The sequence below is a fragment of the Apostichopus japonicus genome, chromosome 15 (assembly GCF_037975245.1).
Source record: "Apostichopus japonicus isolate 1M-3 chromosome 15, ASM3797524v1, whole genome shotgun sequence".
NCBI classification, from domain to species: domain Eukaryota; kingdom Metazoa; phylum Echinodermata; class Holothuroidea; order Aspidochirotida; family Stichopodidae; genus Apostichopus; species Apostichopus japonicus.
This window is the reverse complement of record NC_092575.1, coordinates 5,410,262-5,433,385: the sequence shown is the minus strand read 5'-3', so window position 1 is coordinate 5,433,385 and position 23,124 is coordinate 5,410,262. Positions and strand designations below refer to the sequence as shown.

The following is a 23,124-nucleotide window of genomic DNA, read 5'->3' as shown; positions in this document are numbered from 1 at the left end:
ACAATCTTTCCTGCCTATAGCAAATACCAGTTTACCCCTGTTTTTGGGCCAAAAGAATTGGTGATGCTAGCCATACTGAACGCTCCTTTTCACAAATTCATGATTAAACACAGTGTACAATTTCAGTGGTAAAGCCGAATTTGTCTTCACAAAGGAAAGTAGTGCTGGCCATTAGAGCACTTGTGTTTACAATCATATGGTGGCTGGTCAATTAAGTAGGTGCGCTCGAGGATGAATCCTAATGGCAGTACTTGGGGTAGTTTGTGCTGTCAAGAGACAAATTATTAATTCTCGAGTGAATTTGAGGACTGGTTTTCTATAGGCAGGCTTGACCGTCATGAAATGCTACGCAAAATGGGCAAAATACCACGCAAAATGGGCAAAATGTTACACAAAGTGCCACGCAAAGTGAGCAAATTGCTGCAAGCGTGAAACAGGAAGTTCAGAACCTTCAACACTTTTTACACACTATTTGAGCGCTGAACTTATTCCCCAGATGTGGATTCCCAACGACCAAAACTGACGCAAAATGAATAGATCTGACCTCTTAAAACCCAAGTCATACATCCGTAGATAGCTAGCTGTCTTCTAAACTATCTGGAAGATTAAAAAAACTTTTATCTCAACCAGAAATAAAATCCAACTAATACTATATAGTCCATGCACTCGAAGAAAGCTGAAATTTATAAAACGTCACTCTTTCTTGTTCGCCCAACTTTCCGACTTCTAAGTACTAACAACTATTGATGATCCTGTTTTCCTTGTATCAAGTACTAACAACTATTGATGATCCCATTTTCCTTGTATCAAGTACTAACAACTATTGATGATCCCATTTTCCTTGTATCAAGAACTAACAACTATTGATGATCCCGTTTTCCTTATATCAAGTACTAACAACTATTGATGATCCTGTTTCCCTCGCTTGTAATCATCATCACGGACAATGCTCATCACTGATGATATCAGTGCTGCAGTGTTTTCCAACAATTGTTTCCTATCTCTCCAAGCGTCAGTTGTCCTCCGTGTCGCTGCTGTGTTCGCTCTGTTCCTGTTTTGGGATGCTCCGATCTGTTCTGTGTAGATCCATGTATCTTTTAACCTTCACCCGCATGAAATCTGGAATCTTAAAAGCCTTCAAGTCGTTGAGCCGTAAATTTCCACTTCCCCTTAAATGCGAAAGAACGGAAAAATATACATTTCAAATTTCGAGAGTGCCATCTGCATGCAGGTAAACACATCAAGAGAACATAATCTTAGGATACAAGTTTTATCAACTTCAGTTATATTTATCTTAAATATGAGTCCCTGAGAGTCCCAAGATTTCTGTATCTAGCATAAATGACATGGGGGACTTAGATTTGGTAAAAATTATATTTGAGCATGACAAGATTTGAAGCTAGGGATTAAAACCATCATTAACATTTAAAGGGGGAACAGTCAACTTGTTTGGGAACAGACACTATTACTATACCAAATGGGGTCTCTATTTCACTATTTCTTTTCTTGAAAGAGGAGACTGTAGGACTAAACAGAGAGAGAATAAATTGGTCCTATTTATATTAAGATGTGACTATTTCAACATTTTCAAATCACGGTAAGTCTTGCTATGGAACAACTGGATAAGAGGCCACAAGTGAACTATCACCTCACCAAGTATTCAATTTATTGCCAGATATTGCAAACACTTGGAGTGATCAAAACAATATTATTAAGGCACATATAAAGAACACATGTCATGGTGACATGTCCGTGCCAAATACGGGGATAAACTTCCTCTTTGGTAAACAAAACATTTACCTGGCAACAATTAGTCCCCTAAAATATATACTGATATATATATTGATATTGAAATGTTGTTTTTCCAGTGGCTGTATGGAATACTAGCACTTCCCTATAAATGGCACAATTACTAACATTAATATAATTATTTGCACCATCCCTCTCTTAGGGTATTTAGAACAATTTTTAGACAAATATCAAAACAATTGGCACCAATTGCACTGGAATCTGTCTTTACTGTCTCTTAAACAACTTCTAACAAGAATTTTCTATCAGTCCCAGGTATGGTTCCAGGGTGTTTGGAGGGGGGGGGGGTAGAGGAGTTGTACACCCTCCTTTCAACCCCACACAATAAAATTAACAGTAGTGATCAGCATAACCTTGTATGTAGACCAAATTATAGACTTCATTTATAGCCTAAATCTGCGTCAGAATGCATAATTTTCACATCCAAAATTTGTTATGGGGGAGGACCCCAGGCATGGTCCCAGGGTGTTTGGAGGGGATGGGGGAGTTGGGACCCTCTTTTCAACCCCACACTGTAATTAACAGTAGTAGTTAACATACCCTGCATGTTGACCTCTTTATAGACTTCATTATAGTCTAAATATGCCACAGAATGTGCAATCTCCATATCTAAAATTTGTCTAAATGCCTAAATAATTTTTATGGGGAACCCAAGGCCCCCTACATAAGAGTCAGTTTTAAAAACCCCATAGCCTTATCCCCATCCTTTCTAAATTCCTGGATCGGCCGCCCAATTCCAGCTGCCTTTGATTCACAAAACCCTCCATTTCCACGAATGCAAATTGTATCAACCTTGGATAGATTCCATGACTACAAAACGTATCAACCTTTGATAGATTACAAGCCATGATGAAACGCTCTTTTTTAGTCGTCTCTACTTACTTGTATTCGTCCGTTTCTGCAAGGTCGAGAACATCCGCTAATAGTAACATGTACGCCTTTCCACCCGTGGCTGGCATCAGATGGTTATCAAACAGCCACTGCTTGTCATCCTGATCACCAGAATACTGGAGAGAGAAGAATGTCCATTAAGTATACCGTTTACCATCGTCTATACTCAATCAGTTTGATGGAGCTCTGACAGAAACCTAAAAACATGTATTCTTAGTCTTATCTTCATCCATTTTGCATTTTGGTGGACATTTATTTTTACTAAACCAACTCACAGGGACTGACTTAAAAAAAAAAAACTTTCATCAAAGAGTTTTTCTATGCTGCATAAAGCCCGTGAAGGTAAAGGTATAAGTAAGAGGGCCCGATGTTTCGATCGTAGCAGGATTTTGTTCAAACTGAAACAAAAACACCTGTAGACCACTCTCCATCTCTTGACATCACATTTCCTGTCCTTCTATAAACAATCACTTTTCTTTCCTGCCTAACTCCCCTTTCTATTCTCTCCATGCACCTACTTACTAACTTAACACACACTGCTACACCCTTCTGTATAAGATCTCCCTTGTAAAGTCTTCTTTTACTCTATTCATTGCCCATTGGTCCAGTTTGCCTAACTTAAAAGTGTCCTTATTCTGTCTTCGTTTCAGTCTGCCTCTCAAGCTGGTTTCAGTATGTTAATAAGTCAACTTTAAATACCATCTTTAGAATTACGGATTCAAACTTGGATTCCAAAACAAACACCACTCTGTCGCTCTTTTTCTCAAGGCTTGGTTCTCAGACCCCCCCCCCCCCTTCCCGCCCTCTTATATATAGTACTTGACGTTAACAATCTCCCTTACAATAAACTTATTTCAACTCGATGCAGTCCGTTTGCAGACGACCTCGCTATTTGGCATAGCAGTAAAATAATTTCTATATGCGTCAGCGCGATACTAAGTAAAACTGAATATTGTGCTTGTCTGCCTAACACTATTCAATATTGTGCACTTCATCAGAAACAGCATGTGACAAAATCATTTTCTGAGGAAAAGTTACTTGTACAGTAAATGATACCCCAGCAGCCAGCACACATAGACATGGAGAAGACCACAACCTTTGACCAACTGAACCCATTCACAGGTTCAGTACCCTTCAGCTTGGACTATTGTAATGAGGTCAAGATTATATATTGTAAAATTTATCAGTTATTGTCACAAAATTTAAGCAAGTTGAAAGACAATAAAAGTTTGGGATGAAAAACATTAAATCATGGATGACAATTTTGTATCTTTCTAACATATTTGGAAACCACACTACAGACGATATTTTTTAACCAAGTCCCTGCAAAAACAGTGCTTTAATATTCAATTTGAATGACATTTCACTTCTCAACAGGAAATTCCTCGTAACCATGGGCGTGCTTAATCATGTGACAAGAATGCTAGGAAAACTGCCTTCTATATCCAGTATTCCAAACACCATGTCTAACGTTAATGCTAAGTCAGTACTACACTAAAATAAGACGTTCATACGAATCATTCCACAAAAACAAGTGAGTAGTCGCGTGTTGTTTCACTGTTATGACAACGTCATCTAGCTACGTGACACGCTTCATGAGACTGTTGAATAATGCATGCATTGTTGAATGAAGGAACTCAATGGGGCTTCATGAATAATTCATTACATAGAATCATTTGTTTGATAGATTCACTAATCATTGAATGTATCTCGCCACATAGTGAGCAAAAGCTGCACACACAGTTAGAAACTTCTTTTCCTATATCTGCTAATGTCAGGTTAGTTTCAAATTATTGAATATGGATATCATGTGTATCAGAGCATATACTTTCAGAGTACATACTATCAGAGTACATACTATCAGAGTATATATTATCAGAGTATACACTATCAGGGTATACCCTATCGGGTATATACATATCAGAGTTTAACCTGGTTACAGGTTAAACTGGTTAACAGAGTATATACTCTAATAGTATACATACAGAGTATATATTATCAGAGTATATAATATCAGCGTATATACTATCAGAGTATATATTATCAGAGTATACACTATCAGGGTATACCCTATCGGGTATATACATATCAGAGTTTAACCTGGTTACAGGTTAAACAGGTTAAACTGGTTAACAGAGTATATACTCTAATAGTATACATACAGAGTATATACTATCAGAGTATATAATATCAGCGTATATACTATCAGAGTATATACTATATGATTATATATTATCAGTGTATATACTATCAGAGTATACACTATCAGAGTATACACTATCAGAGTATATACTATCAGAGTATATATCATCCGAATATATATTATCCAAGTACATATTTTCAGAGTATATACTATCTGAGTATATATTATCAGAGTATATACTATCAGAGTATACACTATCAGAGTATATACTATCAGAGTATACACTATCAGAGTATACACTATCAGAGTATACACTATCAGAGTATATACTATCAGAGTATATATTATCCGAATATATATTATCCAAGTACATATATATCAGAGTATATACTATATGAGTATATACTATATGAGTATATAATATCAGAGTATATACTATATGAGTATATACTATATGAGTATATAATATCAGAGTATATACTATCAGAGTATACACTATCAGAGTATACACTATCAGAGAATATACTATCAGAGTATATATTATCAGAGTATACACTATCAGAGTATTTAGTATCCGAGTATATATTATCCGAGTATATATTATCAGAGTACATATTTTCAGAGTATATACTATCTGAGTATATATTATCAGAGTATATACTATCACAGTATCTATTATCATAGTATATAATTTCAGCATCTACAATATCAGAGCCTTTATTTTCACAGTAAACAACAGCAGCCTCCCACTCATTCACTTTCCCTGACTGGGGAAATCAAATTAGCTGATGTGATGAAAATTGCTCAAGTAAGGACTTAATTTAGTCCAACTCTTTCATGTGGATATGTTGGTATAATTAGTGGGTTTCAGTACCAGTAAAACATATGCCTGATACTACCTCGAAAACAAGATTGGCACAAGAATACATAGATAACTTTTTTTTTCCTGTATTTTTTATTTCTCAATGTACTTTATAAGGTGAACAATTGAATTGTTACTTTTCTACTTTTACAACGGATTTGAAATACATTACCTTGAACATTTCAGGATGTTTTATGTATATCCTTCCTCTTGTGGCACCCAATCCAAGGGCTCTGAAAAGTAAACAAATAATAATAATCAAAACAATCGGAAGTGATCAGTAATGCCCACAATTGTGCCAGGAAGTTAAATGACGGTCGGTCGCATGCAATCTTCAACGAGCCATTTTACGGACATCCGCAAAGTATTTTGCCTAAGTCATATTCTAGTGCTAGTTAATGTTCTACAGCTACTCTGGTTTGTAGATGTACAGCATTTAAAATATACCAATAAAGAATGCTCCTTTCACCTCAAACTGATAATGTCAGTTCCACGTGCAATTAAATACCAGTATCACCCATGAAATATGATAGACATTGATCGCAAGAGGATACACGCCTAGGCTCGATCGATTACAACCTCATTTTGAGTTCTGCGCGATCTTTTTCTTAAACAGGATAGGCCTCTGCTAAGAAGTGTTTTTGTAGGCATCGTCGAAGGGATGATAATAATTAATCTGAAAAGTAACATTATTTTTGAGGGTTTAAAAAACCAACTGCCAGACTAATGTAAAGTTCAGTGTAGCTGCATGACAGAAACAGCCAGATGTTTGAAACAAACTCAACGGCCTGAACGTAAATCTGCAGCTCATCCGTTGTGTGGAAACAGGAGCACGAAATGAACCTACGTGCAGCAGTACAAATGCAGCAATGGTCATGACATCTGTGTAACATTTTAATCATGATCATTGATAATGAATATAATATACAATGGCTACTTGGTGGCGAGGCTTGTTCTACTAAATTGCTTCCACAGATTTATCACTTCTGAACTCATACATGAATAATTCATAATATCATGCTCATAAATATTTGTTACTTTTTTTTATTCCTTCCATTTTTGAGTCTGGCACCCATAAACGAAACATTGTCTACTGTCTGGCTACCACATTGGACCTCTATTCACTGCTTCACGTACCAAAACTGGTTGTCCTAAACTCATCAAAGAGCAATAACGAACATGAATAATTCATAGTCCATCATGCTCATAAATATTCATTCTTATCTGTTAATTTAGTTTTTATCTCTGTCACACATAAAGAAAAATAGTCTCCTGTTATCTCTCTGCGTCCCACTATTGTTCCTCTCTACACTCCTTCGCTTACTCCCAACTGATCACCTCTTAACTCACCATATATTCTGCATAAGCTAACACGAATAATTAATAACTATCCTGCTCATACATATTCAGTATTTTTTTTTTTTTTTACTCACTTGTTGGCTCTGGCACCCGTAACAAAATGTGATTCTTCTGTTATCCTCTCTAGGTTCCACTTTGGTTTCTCCCTTCACTTCTTCCCTTAACCCCAACTGATCACCTCTTAACTCATCATATGTACTGAATAAGCTAACATGAATAATTAATAACTATCCTGCTCATAAATATTCAGTTTGTCCTTTTTTACTCACTTGTTGGCTCTCGCACCCATAACAAAATGTGATTCGTCTGTTTCCTCTCTGGGTTCCACTATTGTTCCTCTCTTCAGACCTTCCCTTATCCCAACTGATCCACCTCTTAACTCATCATATGTACTGAATAAGCTAACATGAATATTTAATAACTATCCTGCTTATAAATATTCATTTTTCTTTTTTTACTCACTTGTTGGCTCTGGCATCCATAACAAAATGTGATTCTCCTGGATCCTCTCTGGATTTCACTTTGGTCCTCTCTGCACTCCTTCCCTTACCCCAAGTGATCACCTCTTAACTCACCATATGTACTGAATATACTAACATGAATAATTAATAACTATCCTGCTCATAAATATTCAGTTTATTTTTTGTTTTTACTCACTTGTTGGCTCTGGCACCCATAACAAAATGTGCTTCGTCTGTTATCCTCTCTGGGTTCCATTTTGGTCCTTCCCTCTTCACCGATTCCATTTTGACTCTCGTCCTAAAACTGGAACCTATCGTAGTTGGAATGTCTGTGGTGTAGTCACTGTGGTGAGATGGGGCTTTCCCTTTTCTCTGACCATCAGAAAAAGTGGGAAAATGTTGATAAAAATTAATAATTTAACCCAAAAGTAGAGAACAATAGCTTGCGGTGAAATACAAGGAAATAAACTCAGACTGCAATGAAAATACTGCGGTTCTTGAATTACGGTGGAATGTAAAAGATTGTAGCTTTACACAACGTTTGTACTAGAGAATGAAAATTCATGCCAAGTTCTAAACAGGACAATTGTTGCTGCTTGCTTTTAATTTCTTTGTTTGTTTGTTTATTTATATAATATAATATAATAATAATAATACTAGATTACTTATTTAGACCAGTGCAAAGTTTACATTATCTGAGCTTATACATTTTTTAATAAAACATAAAATTTTATAATAACAGACTGGCTGTGTTTTATTTACCAAAAATAGTACAAGCCCGCCCCCACCACCCACTCCACGCCCCACCTAAAGACACTGATGATCATCTACTTGACACAAAAGTCAATGACAATCATGGTTTCTGGATTTATTCTTACAGCCAAAAGAAGGCTAGTCATCCATACAGCTGCTCTGAAAGTTCTGTGGGTCTATGCCAATTTCTTTCTTGAAAGTAACAGCTTTGCTTTAAAATCTCAAGAATCTTTAAGTCTAGTGTACGCTGAAAGTTTAAAACACATACTGTGGGCTAGTGATCTTACATACGGTGAGACTTTGCAAGCCCTCCCCCATCCCCTCCCCCAACCCTCCTTACAACCTACGTTGTTACTCTTAGATATTTCAAGGTGAAAACTCCAGACACGTGTGGCTTACCTTTCTGGTCTGAATGGTCGGAGTTGGTCTCATGGAAAAGACGGAGGCCTCGTTGTCATTTTCAAGCTTTTGTCTCTGTTTTATAAAAATTTGAAAGCAGAAAAATAAAAGTTCTCATAATATAATTGCCTTCAAACGTTTTTTTACACTTATTAAATATTCACCGGTACTTTCAACTTTAGAAAGTTGGCTGACCCCCCCCCCTCATTATGGTATAGCAACAGGGTTACCATCTCGTTAACAGTATGATTGCAGGACAGGAGTAACACGGGTACCTTCTCCTGATCGATATATGATTACAACATGAGTGCACCTCTATTGAATTATGTATTATGGCAACATGGTTAACCTCCATGGAACCCCCTGACTGCAACATGAGCACTCCCCAATATTGCAACAATGTGATGCAACATGAGCAACCCTTCCTAAACGCTGCGAGTACAACATGAGTAACTCCCCTTAGATGTATGATAGCAACATGGGTAACAACCACTGACACATTGGATTGCGCAACATGAGAACTCCCTCTCGAACTACATGATGGCAAACTCATCCTTAAAACAAAGAGTTGGCAAATTGGGTGAACACTCTCCAACAATTTATGTAAGGGCAATCTGGAATGGTCTCTATGAAACCTTTGTGACAGTAATGTAGGTCACCCCTTGATCTGTTTCTACCATGTGATGGTAACATGTGAGCCTGTGACCTCTACTGAACCATGTGACCGGGAGCTAGGGTATAACCTTACCTTCCCAGCAGGACCATCGCTAGTTTCCTGCCATTCCCAGCCTTTCTCTGGAGCGTGGTGACTCTCTGGATATTTCTCCGCGTGGAACTTCTCTTGGCTGTGTTTATGGTGGACATTACGAGTCCTTCGAGGTTGTGAGGTAAAAATTTCTTTGGCCTTCAAGAAAAATCAAAGACGAAACATTACTGGTGGGATTGGATATTTTCAAAATATTTGCCAAAGCAATGCATCCTTACTCATCTGACATCTATTTAAGTGCTTCTCTACATGTATTTTAGACATAGTTTACATTGTACATGAACAGCATTCTGTATCCAGACCAATGGTGATAGTTGCTAGCCCTTCATTAATAGGCTATACAAAGCTTAGTCTAGGATTTTCCATGACAAAGTGAAGGGAAATACGCTTCTTTTTCACATACTTGTACTTCACACACAATTTCAATAATTTTGTACAACCCAATTCAATTGTTCAATTCCACAATTTGAGTAGGCATATATTCGTTAGAAAATTTTAAAACGTGCAATTTCTCTGTAATACTACCGTACCATCGGACAATGCTGTCTCATCTACACAATGTCCGAAGCATCGTTATAATGACTTCAGACTGGTGTACCACGATGTCAGTTAAAAGATCTGGTCTAACTGGCACAAAGGAACATGACTTGTTCTGCGTGGATTCAAACAATTTGGAGGAGCTGCATACATACATGTAGGACATATCGAGTTGTTTGTAAAAAGCACTGTTCATTCATTCAGCTTTTCAGCAATACCCAAATCTACCCAATTCTTATACATAGTAACCTAGACCCAGAAGTGGGGTGTGTAGGCATCTTAATGGGGGCCAAACTTGGGTAATTGCTGATGCAAAGTAAAAATACTTTTCTTGGGATTTTAAAACTGTCGTTTGTGACATTTTTAGGGTGATAAACTAGCAAAACATTTTACACTCATATGTAAATTTGATGGCAGGTGTTGAAGGTGCAACCGACTACTTACACCAGAACACCTTTGTAACTTAATCTACAAAATGAAATTATCTCTGTTCATCCATTTTAAAGAATAAGTTTTTAAGATCCATACGCCTAATTGCTCTTACATCCTGACATTTATTTAGTCGATTCCTTGACAAGTTTTTTTTCAACGCTATAATAAAGTTGCTCCTTTTTACTCACAGCTTCAAGGCTATTACGAAACACCATAAGCAGATGGTCCTCAGTTACGGCATTAGGACCAAATGAATCTCTCATGTTATCAACGGCCATTTGAAAAAACTGTCGAGAAGGATGAAACAAAAAAAACAATCGCTTGTCACATCGTTTTGATTGTTACGTACACGAGAGGATGATGCTTGCAGTCGAAAACAATTTAAAAGATGAGGACAGATAGGTGCCCTTTGTCACTGATCAATGCAATGAAAACATTGCATTATTACATGATGTATCCATGGAAACCAAAAGAGTGGAAAATAATATGTTATAAATCTCAATATGTAAGAAAAGGCAAGTTAAGGATATTTCAGGTTCAACTAACCACCCACTCAATCCATATCACATACTATGTTTGTTTTTCTTACGAAAAAATTACGGATTGGAAACACGGCTGCAATGTGCGTCTTCTACTTCAGCTTTCATAGAAGGATTCTCTTCCCATCTGATGCATAGGCATTTACCTGATAATATCATAATAATATTGAGGTATGCAAATAACTGAGGGGGAGCCAATATCACTAAAACAACTTGAGTATTATTCAAGATAAGATTGCAACTGATAAATATAAGATTCCCAGGCTCCACAATCTTAATTTACCTCATGAATACTTCCGATTCCAGACGTTTTCTCTATAATTTCGGCGCATAACGAGAGCAAATCTAACAAGTGTTCAACGTCTTTTGAATTTTTCTTCATTTTCTTAAACGAACCTTGACTAGTCAAGTTGAATGAAGTACGATGCAATGTTTGAGTTAAGTATCAAATCCTAACCATACTAATAAAAGCACCTTGGAAAGCTGCTTTAACAAGTGCAATGTCTAACACTTAATCCTAGTACTGCTTAATATTGGAATAAACATTTAACCTAAATGTAAATGTGCAATGCCAACACTTGATGTGAGAGTGTACTCAAGTTACAGTATATGTTGGCTCAGACACACGCTGTATTGCCAAAGGGTATTGGCAAGCTCTGACCTGCGAGTGCTTGATGTTGGACTAAAGGTGCAATGCCAAATATCCCTAGGCACTTCCAAAAGATCAGATGAGAGTAATTTTACCGGTAGGTATGGATGACAACCTGAAATATAATACTGAAATGGGGGCGGGGGGGGGGGGAGGGGGTGGCTCACTCTAACAGAGCAATCTATAAGTGAACCTCGATGAGTCATCAAATAACCAGAGGGTACCGTGTTCGATGCTAAACAAACGTGAATATTCATCACCGTGATGCGACACTAGGAATAGGGCAAGACTCTAAATGGTGCAACGTTCGTTTACCTGTGCATAATATTGGAATACTTTCTGTATATCTTTGTTGATCCGTCTTTGTAACGTACACCTCAGAATCTCCAAGGCTGGTAATGGATTGAATGATGGGTTGCCATTTCTGAAAAATAAGGACCAATTTTAACACTAATTATCCTATCGCATGACCTAAATACAAACCGATTGACCTTATTTGATCCTAAATCTTCTTCACTCATTACAATCTATCGCTTACATTTTTTTTGCTTCAAAATTTGATGTCGAAACGATGCTTTGTTTATCTAGGGGTATCAATTTTGCATTGTGACACACATATTCAAAGGCAACTTTTGCAATTGAAATAAACATCTTTCCTCACCGGAAAAAAAACTTGTTAGGATGGGCTAAGATAGGATAGGCGATATTGTGTCTGCAAACAGTGGAATGGGAAATGAAGACCAAACCGTCAAACTTCTCTTTTATCAGTGTGCTGTATTAGTCTCATGAATAATATATACATGTAACTCCCCATGAGAATTCAAGAATAGCAGATAAGGTTATCTGACATGTACATCAATGTCACTTTGTTTATTTATATTAAATACTTAAGGATATTGTATTTGCCTACCATACTTTTCCTGGTAGATTCACCTATGGACCTAGCCTAATTTACATATTAGATTTGTGGGCATCAATATACCATCTATATGATTCTGAACTAATTATTAGCTGATTGCAACCTTTTCGGATGGTAAAGAAATTGGTTCCCAACTTTTGGCAACACTTGACACTGGACATGTACTGATCACACAAAAAGGCTACTTCCACATTTATGGTTTTTGGTGGGAAGTTGATTTAGAGTTCCAGCTGTTACTATGGTAACGAGTATATACTTACTTTCCCTTAAAGCTTAGCCCTTGCTGTTTTGTTATTCTATGGTGCTTGGTTGGTGGGAATGTCTTCATAGTCATGCAAAATGGATTCCCCTGAAAAATAGAGGTAAAAGATTTAAAAAAGAAGAGGCAAAAAAACAAGAAAAGAGATGTACAAAACGACACAAAATAAATTATACAAGTTACGTGAATGTGTCTATGTACTCTAAAAGGGGAACTACATATACTGTATATAACATTCATAGGATGTTCTCAGTCATGCTCAAATATTAATTGGTAAAGTTTTGGATTTCAATCTCTACTGACCGCATAGGATATCTTAAATCCAGCAGAAATCAATCGGCTGACAAGTTGTTCTTGATATGCTTCATTCAGGCTGTGTTTGTGCCTGCTGTATGTTGACATATAAAGACGTGTATTATAAGATTTAAGGTGTACACGTTTTGACCTCTGATGACCCCACAGAAAAATGATATCCTCCTTGTGATGAAACAGGATTTACATGCCAAGTAACCCTTTTGTTTTCCCATTTCGCTCTACGCTGACGATTAAACTCCACCAAACACATCTGTACACTAAAAGTCAGCATGAGGCCTTTACATTTCAAGTATATTACATCTGTCTGTATGCAATTCTAGAGACATCATGTTAACAAACTTGAGAGCATACACACATCAGTATTACTATGACAATCCACCAGATAGTAATTAATTTAGTCTTTGCATTTTGTATAACGGCTTGTGTATGAATGAATTTTTGTGTAATTTTGTAATTTGTGTAATTTTTTTGTAATTTGTGTAATTTTTGAAAAAGTATGAATTTTTGTTTTCTCATACTATGATGAATATAAGATATATCTGAAGGAAAGATATCTGTGCACAACAACTTTGCAATGTGATACTCAATGAATTATTCCCCATGCACACATGGATTCCTGTATGAATATTACATGCAGTACATTCCCTGCTTACAGCAGGAGGCCAAATAGAATTATTTGTCGTGTGAATCCTCACCATACTGTTCTGCAGTATACTCTGCTTTCTTGCGAATCTGTCGTTGGTCCAGGGTGGAGTAACACTACCTAAATCTGCCATCCTAAAAAACTGCTGCTGTTAGAAATGAAAAAAAATATCCATCCATTTTATTTAATACATTAATGCACAAGCTTAGAAAATTCAATCATTTTGCTTCTTTATTAGACATTTAAACAACGTAATTAAGTCAGTCTCTCAGTGCGACGAGTCTACATAACCAGTGGCGTAACCGGTGCGGGGTCAAGATTCCCCCCATCAAATATCTTGCCCCCTCCTGCTTGCCCTTCCCCCCAAATAACACTGGTTTAGTCAGACCTGTTGGCGGTTGACGTTAATCCGTAGTTGACCGGAATTCTGAAATATGTCTCGGGTTAAGTAATATCTTATTACTTGCATTCTGTCATCGCTACTAGACCCCTCCAACCCTCCCCTCAGCTCACACGCTACCCAATGAGATAGCCTGCTAGACTGCTACCATACTTGTTATATCACGAATGTGTAAGTTTTTAACATTATACCATTGTTATATCGACTGTCAGAAGTTAATCCGATATTGTTACTTGGAAACTGCTGTATGATATATTACGTAGATAATTTCAACATTGCATGTGTAAAACTCACACAGACTGAAGTCATATGAATTGGCCTTAAGAAGTGTAATGAAACCGATGGACAAAGGCACTGACAGACAGTTTTGTAGTGACTGAATGAAATGAAGCCTAAGTAGATGAAATTGAGCTTCATATACAAATTTATTTACACTTATTCAGATACGCACATCAGTATGTAGGATACTGCCCTATTAATGGAACAGGAAATGTTAACAGATGCTGTCGTATTTATTAAGCCTACATAGGCCTGTGCCCTAAATGACGGCATCAAGCAGTAATAGAGGATATCTGGAATGTCTTGAAACCATCTCAAGAGAAAGATGGAAAGGAAACCGAGAGAGGCGGAATCAAGTCCGAGAGAGGCGGAGACGAGTCCGAGAGAGGCGGAAACAAGTCCGAGAAAGGCATAGAACAGTCCGAGAGAGGCGGAAACGAGTCCGAGAAAGGCATAGAACAGTCCGAGAGAGGCGGAGACGAGTCCGAGAGAGGCGGAGACGAGTCCTAAAGAGGCGGAGACGAGTCCGAAAGAGGCGGAGACGAGTCCGAGAGAGGCGGAGACGAGTCCGAGAGAGGCGGAGACGAGTCCGAGAGAGGCGGAGACGAGTCCGAGAGGGGCGGAGACGAGTCCGAGAGGGGCGGAGACGAGTCCGAGAGGGGCGGAGAGGAGTCCGAGAGGGGCGGAGACGAGTCCGAGACGAGTCCGAGAGGGGCGGAGAGGAGTCCGAGAGAGGCGGAGACGAGTCCGAGAGGGGCGGAGACGAGTCCGAGAGGGGCGGAGACGAGTCCGAGAGGGGCGGAGACGAGTCCGAGAGGGGCGGAGACGAGTCCGAGAGGGGCGGAGACGAGTCCGAGAGGGGCGGAGACGAGTCCGAGAGGGGCGGAGACGAGTCCGAGAGGGGCGGAGACGAGTCCGAGAGGGGCGGAGACGAGTCCGAGAGGGGCGGAGACGAGTCCGAGAGAAGGGGAGACGAACCGAGAGTGGCAGAAACGGGTCCAACAAGGCATATCCATGTTACACATGTGTACAAATATTTTCATTGATGGAAAAAAATTACTGCCCAATAATGTATCACGGTAAATTAGAGATTAGGCTATTCTATTGTTTATAATATAATAAGTATAGATTTCAAGAAAATAATTATGCCTACACATTGCATGCGTAACATTGGGTCATTTTGATAAATAGATTATATATGCTGTTGAAATGTGTAAAAATCACATAAACATATGGAAACCAAACTGTGAGTGAATAAAGTGAACAGGAACAACTGCAAATGCACTCATAATGGAAGGGGTGTTTGTGTGAAAAGGGGTTATAGCGCTGTTCCAGGGGTATTAACGCTTTGCAAGTGCTTCTTATATTTACACAGTAATTTTCGGAAACTTAAGTTGTTCCCCAAATAAATCAATGGCTACGAGAGTCAGAGCTTGGAGGGTGGGGGAGGAGGAGGTTAGTGAGTGTTTCAAATTCCAAAGATACAACAAATCTAGGCATAAGACTGAATGCATATTCTAATTTTTTGTTCCCCTCATAGTAAACGTACGTAAGCATTCCAAGATAACACAGTAACGTTGAATTCATTCATTTGTTAATAGAGCAAAATAGTGCAGAGACCAATCGCGATCCCACCCGTGCCCTAAATATGCATGGGAACACAAGTATGCAGTAGCACGATGCGGCATTTAAAATAAACATTTATAGCAATGTTATATATGGGTCAGATCCAAAACCTCTGCCAATGTTATGGACGGAATTCACAGAGATAAAGTCCCATCAAAAATAGTGTGAGTTAGTATTTGGTAAGGTATGCATGATTGATCTAAGTTGGGATACCTCTACCATATAACGGAAAAAAATTAATTGGGTAGTGCAATATTAGTCTGTATATGCAAATTAGGTGTTCGTTATGGACGGAATCAGAAAAATGATCGATATCCACCAACCTTCATAGTGGGTCAAAACTCTGTGAAGTGTTCAGGATTTCAAAGTATCAGGTACTTTTCATCACAGGCCTGGTACCTTAGCTTTATCATACTCCCACTCATAATCTTCAATGTACCTCTATTAACCCACTACCCCAAACCAAAATTCTGTGTTATGGACGGAATGTACAACGTTATGGACGGAAGGTTTTGTCCTGATTTAGGATCAACTCTTGAATTGTGAAGTGTGTGTTATAAGTTAATACTTATGGCCAATATGTGTAATAATATCAAATAAAATTGAATCTATTATAAGAAGGGAAAGAGCTAGTCCTGAAATAGGAATTGTTATGGACGGAATGTTATGGACGGAAAGTATTGAATTAGCCTGAAATGAATTGCTACAGCACATGAAAAGTTTCACTATTGCTGAAGGTACTCATCAGGTGGCTTTCAGCACTATAAGCAGAGGCTGTCAGTACATTTCCCATTTGGTTTTTTCACTTTTGTGGCTACACCTCCTTCAAACAATGCCAATGCAATCAAAGTTTCACCAGTCTGCAAAGCTTGTATGAAAGAAAACAACACATGCAAATAAAACTGTGGACATGGGAGGCCTGTATGGTTGAACAGTCATGAAAATTTGAAATAGACTTTTCAATCTCAACAAAATACATCGATTCATATTTGTCAAAATTTTTCGTCACCATCACGGCTCACAATCTCTTTGAAACTTGTCCCTAATATATTCAACCACCTTTGTTGCAATTCCCACTTTGCTACTTGAAATTAGGAGGACAGGCTGTTCTAGTTTCCCCATGATCATTCCTAGTGGGATATTTGTCTCAGGTGATGGCCAGAAGAAAGTATTGGTAGGGCCCTTAGGGTGTAGGAAGGAGACATAGACATCATTACTGTCAACTGATATTTGGTCCACCTTTTCCAACCACCAGTCTCCTTCATACACAAAAACCATGTTGCATAAAGGATGACAACTTGGATTTATAAGGGTCATTCCGTGTCAAATCAAGAATGGCTGTTGCTGCACCCTCTCCAAAAATTCCCAAATTTTTTGTATGATTGGACCATCATGAAATAAGCATTTTCTGAAAATTTCAGTTGCATTGCTTTCCAATTGGCCGATTTATCACACTTTGAAATTCCGCAATTTGTCGCCACCCAGGCATTTTCTTGACTTTTGAGGTCTCATTTCTCAGCAATTAACCATTCTACTACCTTTGTATTACAGATGCCTAATAGAGTCTATCCCGTAGAATAGGAAAATAAAAAATTAGGCTACAAAAATATTGTCTTGTGGAGTTAGGTCCACTTAAAAGTGTCAAAATATACGATTTTTGTACTTTTCACTAAAAAATGTGCTATTTTTAGTGATGAATTGCTCCTAAACCATTGTTTCAGGGTACTTGATTCTTTCAGAGGTTATTATGTCTGGTACAAACATTACAAAATAATAATTACAATGCTTTCCTATGATATGTTTGCAAGTTGTGCAACTCTAAAGTTGCTATTTCATGCTGCGATTCAGCATGAGGTAGGAGTTTTGATGCCAATTTTTTACCAAAGTAACCATGTTAGAGCTGTCATGGTTTTATACTTCAACTATAAGTATAAAGTTCTTACCCCTAAGCAAATTTCAGGGTTCTAGCTGTTCTCAATAATAATTTAAGAAGTTGTTAAAGCTGCTCTGATGTACAAAAGAGGTCGTCTTTGACGGCCAATAACTCAAAATGCATAATGTTGAAAAAATCTGATAATTTTTTCTGGAAGAGATATAGTACCACCCTGTTTGTTCAAAAAATTTCAGGAGGGTGTTTTGCCTTATTTTGAAATGAAAAATCCTCAAAGTTTGGGATTTTTACAGAAATTTCTTCTTTTCTATTTTTTTTAAAATTAGGGAAAACATCACCTGAAAGCCTAGAAAAATACTGTAATGTACATGTAAAAAAAGGTTTTCCATCCTAAATAACATTCATTCACATTTGATGTCTTTGATTTAACTTAATAAAAAACATTCTGCATAGTTTTTCCAAAGAAAGTAATTTCCATCCATAACATTCACATTCTGTCCATAACGTTTTCCTAATTCCATCCATAACACTGATGTTTCATTGAACCCCAGCTTATCAATATGCAAGAATCTGGTAATTTTTCACTTCATCCTTAATGGCATTGATAACCTTCAGAAGATTACATGCAAATTTTATCACTGAAGTGAACTTTAAAATTGCCAGGAGATTAATGACATCAGGTAGCGTTATGGACGGAATTAATGATTTTCTTCTCGATTAGCATCTTAATTAGGGATGCCCTACTTAATTTTTCCAAAAACTATTTTGGAGAGATCAGTACCATAAACAATTATTCAGGTGCAGATTCCTGTGAATTCCATCATTCCTTGCAGTTCAGTGGCACAAATTGCTGTTTCCGTCCATAACGCTGTTTCCGTCCATAACGTTTAAGTGCATTGTTGATATAATTAAGCAGTACTCGTTAACAAAGAAACATACAAATTTAATTTTTTAGCCAAGCAAGCTTAAATTGTTCTTCTTTTGGACAAAACTATCAAAATTGATAACTATGATCATCTAAATTTTAGCCCTGAGGTTGACAGGTTTTGGATCTGACCCATATGTCCACTCGTCCTCTTCATACAGCATTAATCAACCTACGAGGCATTACTCCCATGTATAAATATACACTTTATCGTTTTTTAAGGGATTTGGTGAAGGAAGAGAGTCATTAAATTAGGAATTTTTGAACACATTCGCATTGTATAACTGCTCGCAAACCCTTTTGACAAATTGACACAGATATAACATGTCACCCTAGAGGTGTACCCCACCCATCAAATCTCAAGGAATATCCTTAATATAGCAAGGCAAGATCATTCATTCACTTGCTGTTTGGAATATTGGTTGGAATATTCGATTTCTGACGAAAGCGTCAACTGCTTCGTTTGCTGCCACTTTTCGCTTCCCCGGTGCATTTGTTGACGCTGCTAACAAATCCGTTGGATTTAAAACATGGAAGAAGGAGAAGGAAAAGAAGGAAGGATTTTGCAGGCCACTCGAATTCAAACAGGTCACAAAGAGGCTATGGTAGCATGACCAGATTATAAGAAGATGAACAAAAGGATTCTTGGGTTCGGCAAATGGTTAGCGAAGAGTGAGTGAGAGAAAAATCCGGAGTATAGGAAGGTACTCGCTGATGTGTTTCTGTTCACTACGAAACGAAACATCTCTCAGAGAGATCACAGGCAGAGAGATGAATACCGACGATACAACCGAGAGAAGAAACCTTCTTGAAACTTTGCGGCTCTAAGGTAAACATATTCCGTCGCTGGCTGCTAAGAGCGCTTCGATATCATGCAATGCGAAGAATACATCTCTGGACACTTTAACAAAACGAGGTAATCAAAATGCTGGCAGAGATTGGTGAGAACCGAGATCCTAGACAGAAGTGAAAGGGGCATTGAGAATTATCTCTCATGGTGGATGAGACGAAGGATGTTTCGAAGACTGAGGAAATTCCTTTAGTCATCCGCTAAATATTGCCTCCTGGGTAGCATCAAAGAACGGATCTTCCTGTTCTGATCATCAGAGAAGCTGGATGCCAGAAGTCTGAGCAGTTACAATATCAGGTGTTTGGAGTTGTTTGGACTGAATTATTAACAGAATCTTGTTGGCCAAGACAATGAGATAGCTTAAAACTGAATTGTTGAAGAATTGTCCAGACCACAATGAGAACTTCTGACAAAACAGTTGCAAAGGACGAAAACTGAATTGACAAAATCCCATCGCTATATAGCCTTTTTTAATTTTGAAGTTGATCCTAATTTATAATTTTGATTTTGCTGAAGTGAATCATCCAATTATAAAGAAATTCATTAGCTTTTGTAGAAAAAGCAAGAAAGTTACATTTATGTACTGTAAACAGTATAGGAACAGAGCACACAGGATTATCAGCTAAGATTTGAATATCTACAGGTAGGCTAGTGACTTTCTCTACAATATATACATCAAGTTCATAGTTTTAGTTGGACTATCCCTTCAAACAATTTTGTAGATGCAATGAATAAACTGTTCAATTTGGGTAAAAAAACATTCATAACAGTACCATTACCATGGTTACAAGTGTTTGGGAATGGGACACACTGCAAAAGTACCTAAAATGACATGAACTGCTCGTGCACGAAGTAACTCAAATTTTGCCACCTCCGCCCCAGATACAGTCCGTGAATTCAGGGAACACACAGAATTACCCATCTGTGTCAAGATATGATTAGGCTACACCCTGTGTGCAACTGGGATACAAAAAAAAAAAAATCAAGTTTTTAAACCTATTAAGGCCTATAAAAGTATGAAAGAAAGTCTAACTTATAAACTTAGGCCTTAAAACTTTAGAATTTTTGGCAGCTACCTCAGTCTTGTTGATGACATGTCATCTAGGTCTATGAAGTTCAATATGAAACTTTACTAATTAATACTCTGCTAGCATATAGGCTAGGCCTGTCAGTGTTATTGTTAGTCAATGCCTTGCCCCTGTATAGGCTAATAAGTAAAAGCAATTACATTTTCACCAAGCAAGAAAAGTAACTGTCGCTTGGGCCTAGTGTTATAGCTAATATAACTTGTGACCATTCCCTCACGCTAGCTTTTCTAACTGTTTAGATTACAATATTATTGATCATAATTATAATAATAACAAACTGCGCAACTTGGCTAGGCCACTTAGCACTATGCAAACTTATGTTAGGCTATAACACCGGCAGACATTTTCCAACTAAGTTAGACTTGAGCTACCAGTATCACTAACGCGTGCACACTTTTCCAGCAAATTTGAACATCAAACATAACAAAGCATCCTTGAAACAACTGACAACACAAAACACTCACGTTGTGTTGGATGCAATAGTGAAGACTGACTTAATAAATGTTCTTCTGCCTTAGATTGAGCTAAATTAACCGCTTCCTGTTCTCGACGAGACGAGGTGTCTTATAGAGGAACTTCGATACACACATTGAGTGGTTTCAGTTACATACGTTTGTACATGCATGTATTATTACCAGGGTTTGCGCAGTGATTGTTGGGCTAGGTCAGTCTTAAAGCTTACTATAATGATATGCTTTCTATATGCCAGATTCCGTGAATGACATGAGCTAATACACAAATTGCTATGTGAATGTCCTGCGAAAACTTCCGAATATCAAATATATTAATCAAAGGTTATGTTATAGATATAAACAATGGTAAATTATTCAATCCTACCGATGGTATAAAGTTGCGGTCTTAAATAGTTACGGTTCAGAAACTTTTCTTAATATTGGTGAAAATGGTCAGCTCGGTAAAAGCGCCCTACACGCCAAGTAAATGTTGAAAGAAAACCTTAACAGCGCCATCGTTCTTTAATGTTCACCCAGATTCCCAGGCATCCTCCCAGGGGCTCTTCTTCAAACTACAGATTCTTTTCAGATGGCTACAAAGAATCAAAGAATAAAGGAGATAAACTTCTAGCAATTGTCAATATGCAATTTAAAATGGGTTTATTGTTTTCCGTTGGCATACGATGCTGTGCTCTCTAATTCTCAGAAAATAAAGAACCAGAAAGATTGCCGTCGGTGTGAGGTTTAATTTGATTGAAAGTATTCATTTCATTTCGACTCTCTCGCGAAACATTAAAACTTAAATTGCGTTACCCTCAAGCAAAAACCCACGTTAGCTAATATGTTTTCCTTTTGATTTTCAAATAGTAGGCTCGTGTTCGCAAACGTGGCAATTGCTCTTAAAACACATTGATTTACAAATAAAACCACTCAGGATTATCAGGGTGTTGGAAATATGCGTGAACGCAAATCTACGTTGGAAGTAAGAAACCATGCAGCCAAGGGCGGCGGAACCGGGGGGGGCACAGGGGGCACGTGCCCCCCCCACTTTTCCTCAGGGTTAAAAATGTGCCCTTTTTCTACATAAAAATTGAGGTGTCTCAAGTTAGCAAGAGGCCAGGGAACCAGAATGAACACTCGGGAAGGGCCGTTTCCGGCCATCTGAGGGGTTTGTAAAACCAAAATTTTTCTTGTACGCTCCGCGCCAACCGATGGTGGCGCTCCGCTCAGATAGTCGTGCATACAACTTTGCAAATCCTGGCTACGCCCCTGACTTTTAATGAATTTATGTGGGTCAAACTCAAAGCTATTTCGAATGGAAACAATTTGTTAAGATATTAACAAGAAATAAACTCTAATTCGGAAGATTCCTACATTAGCAACTAGCATGATTTCACCTCATTTGTCTCAGTAGAAAACTTGTTCCTTAATAGTTTCCCAATTTGCACATTGGATATTGCAGTGCTAGTATGCATATTTTCCTTGAGGGGGGGGGGGGGGGCGTTGATGGAGTGATGTGTATACGCAAATAAGATAATACAATAAGAGTTATAAAGGGTACTAAATATCAGGCTACATCAGTCCAATCGAATTTCTGCAAAGTGTCCTTTGATGTCGGTGCCCCCCCCCCCCAGATTAAAAGTGCTTCCGCCGCCCTTGCATGCAGCTAACATATATTTCACGATGTTAATACTTGTACATAATAATATACAACCTATTTTCAATATACTCAATTTGAATGAGGCTGGAAAAGATCATTACACCTGTAATGCCGTTGGTCTTATGTGACGGTGATAGGTCTGAATCCACATTAATTAACGCATGCCAGTAGACATACAGTAAACACGTACAAATATGTAGCCCTGCGAACTAGGCTC

General features: G+C 37.9%; 1 protein-coding gene across 2 annotated transcripts; it reads right to left on the bottom strand.

The window, feature by feature from the left end:
- Positions 1-602: 602 nt before the first annotated feature.
- Positions 603-21,419, bottom strand: LOC139980969 (deoxynucleotidyltransferase terminal-interacting protein 1-like). 2 transcript variants are annotated; one of them, XM_071993050.1, is made up of 11 exons: positions 21,260-21,419; positions 13,789-13,884; positions 12,780-12,868; positions 11,916-12,024; positions 10,601-10,699; positions 9,426-9,581; positions 8,678-8,752; positions 7,722-7,897; positions 5,878-5,938; positions 2,692-2,816; positions 603-1,169 (listed from the first exon to the last, which is right to left on the bottom strand). In XM_071993050.1, the coding sequence occupies exons 2-11, from the start codon at positions 13,867-13,869 to the stop codon at positions 1,013-1,015; spliced, it is 1,128 nt and encodes a 375-aa protein (XP_071849151.1). In that variant the 5' UTR covers positions 13,870-13,884; positions 21,260-21,419; the 3' UTR covers positions 603-1,012. The 2 variants fall into 2 exon arrangements, with proteins under 2 accessions (XP_071849151.1, XP_071849152.1); XM_071993051.1 differs by having other exon boundaries at positions 13,789-13,881.
- Positions 21,420-23,124: the final 1,705 nt, after the last annotated feature.

Bases quoted from the DNA above. Each gene is read 5' to 3' on its own strand.
- LOC139980969 (XM_071993050.1), bottom strand. From the start codon at position 13,869: ATGGCAGATTTAGGTAGTGTTACTCCACCCTGGACCAACGACAGATTC. The intron at 8,753-9,425 runs GTAAGGTTATAC...TTTATAAAACAG, and splicing joins GCGATGGTCCTGCTGGGAAG to AGACAAAAGCTTGAAAATGA. The intron at 1,170-2,691 runs GTAAGTAGAGAC...TTCGCATTTAAG, and splicing joins GCAGAAACGGACGAATACAA to GGGAAGTGGAAATTTACGGC.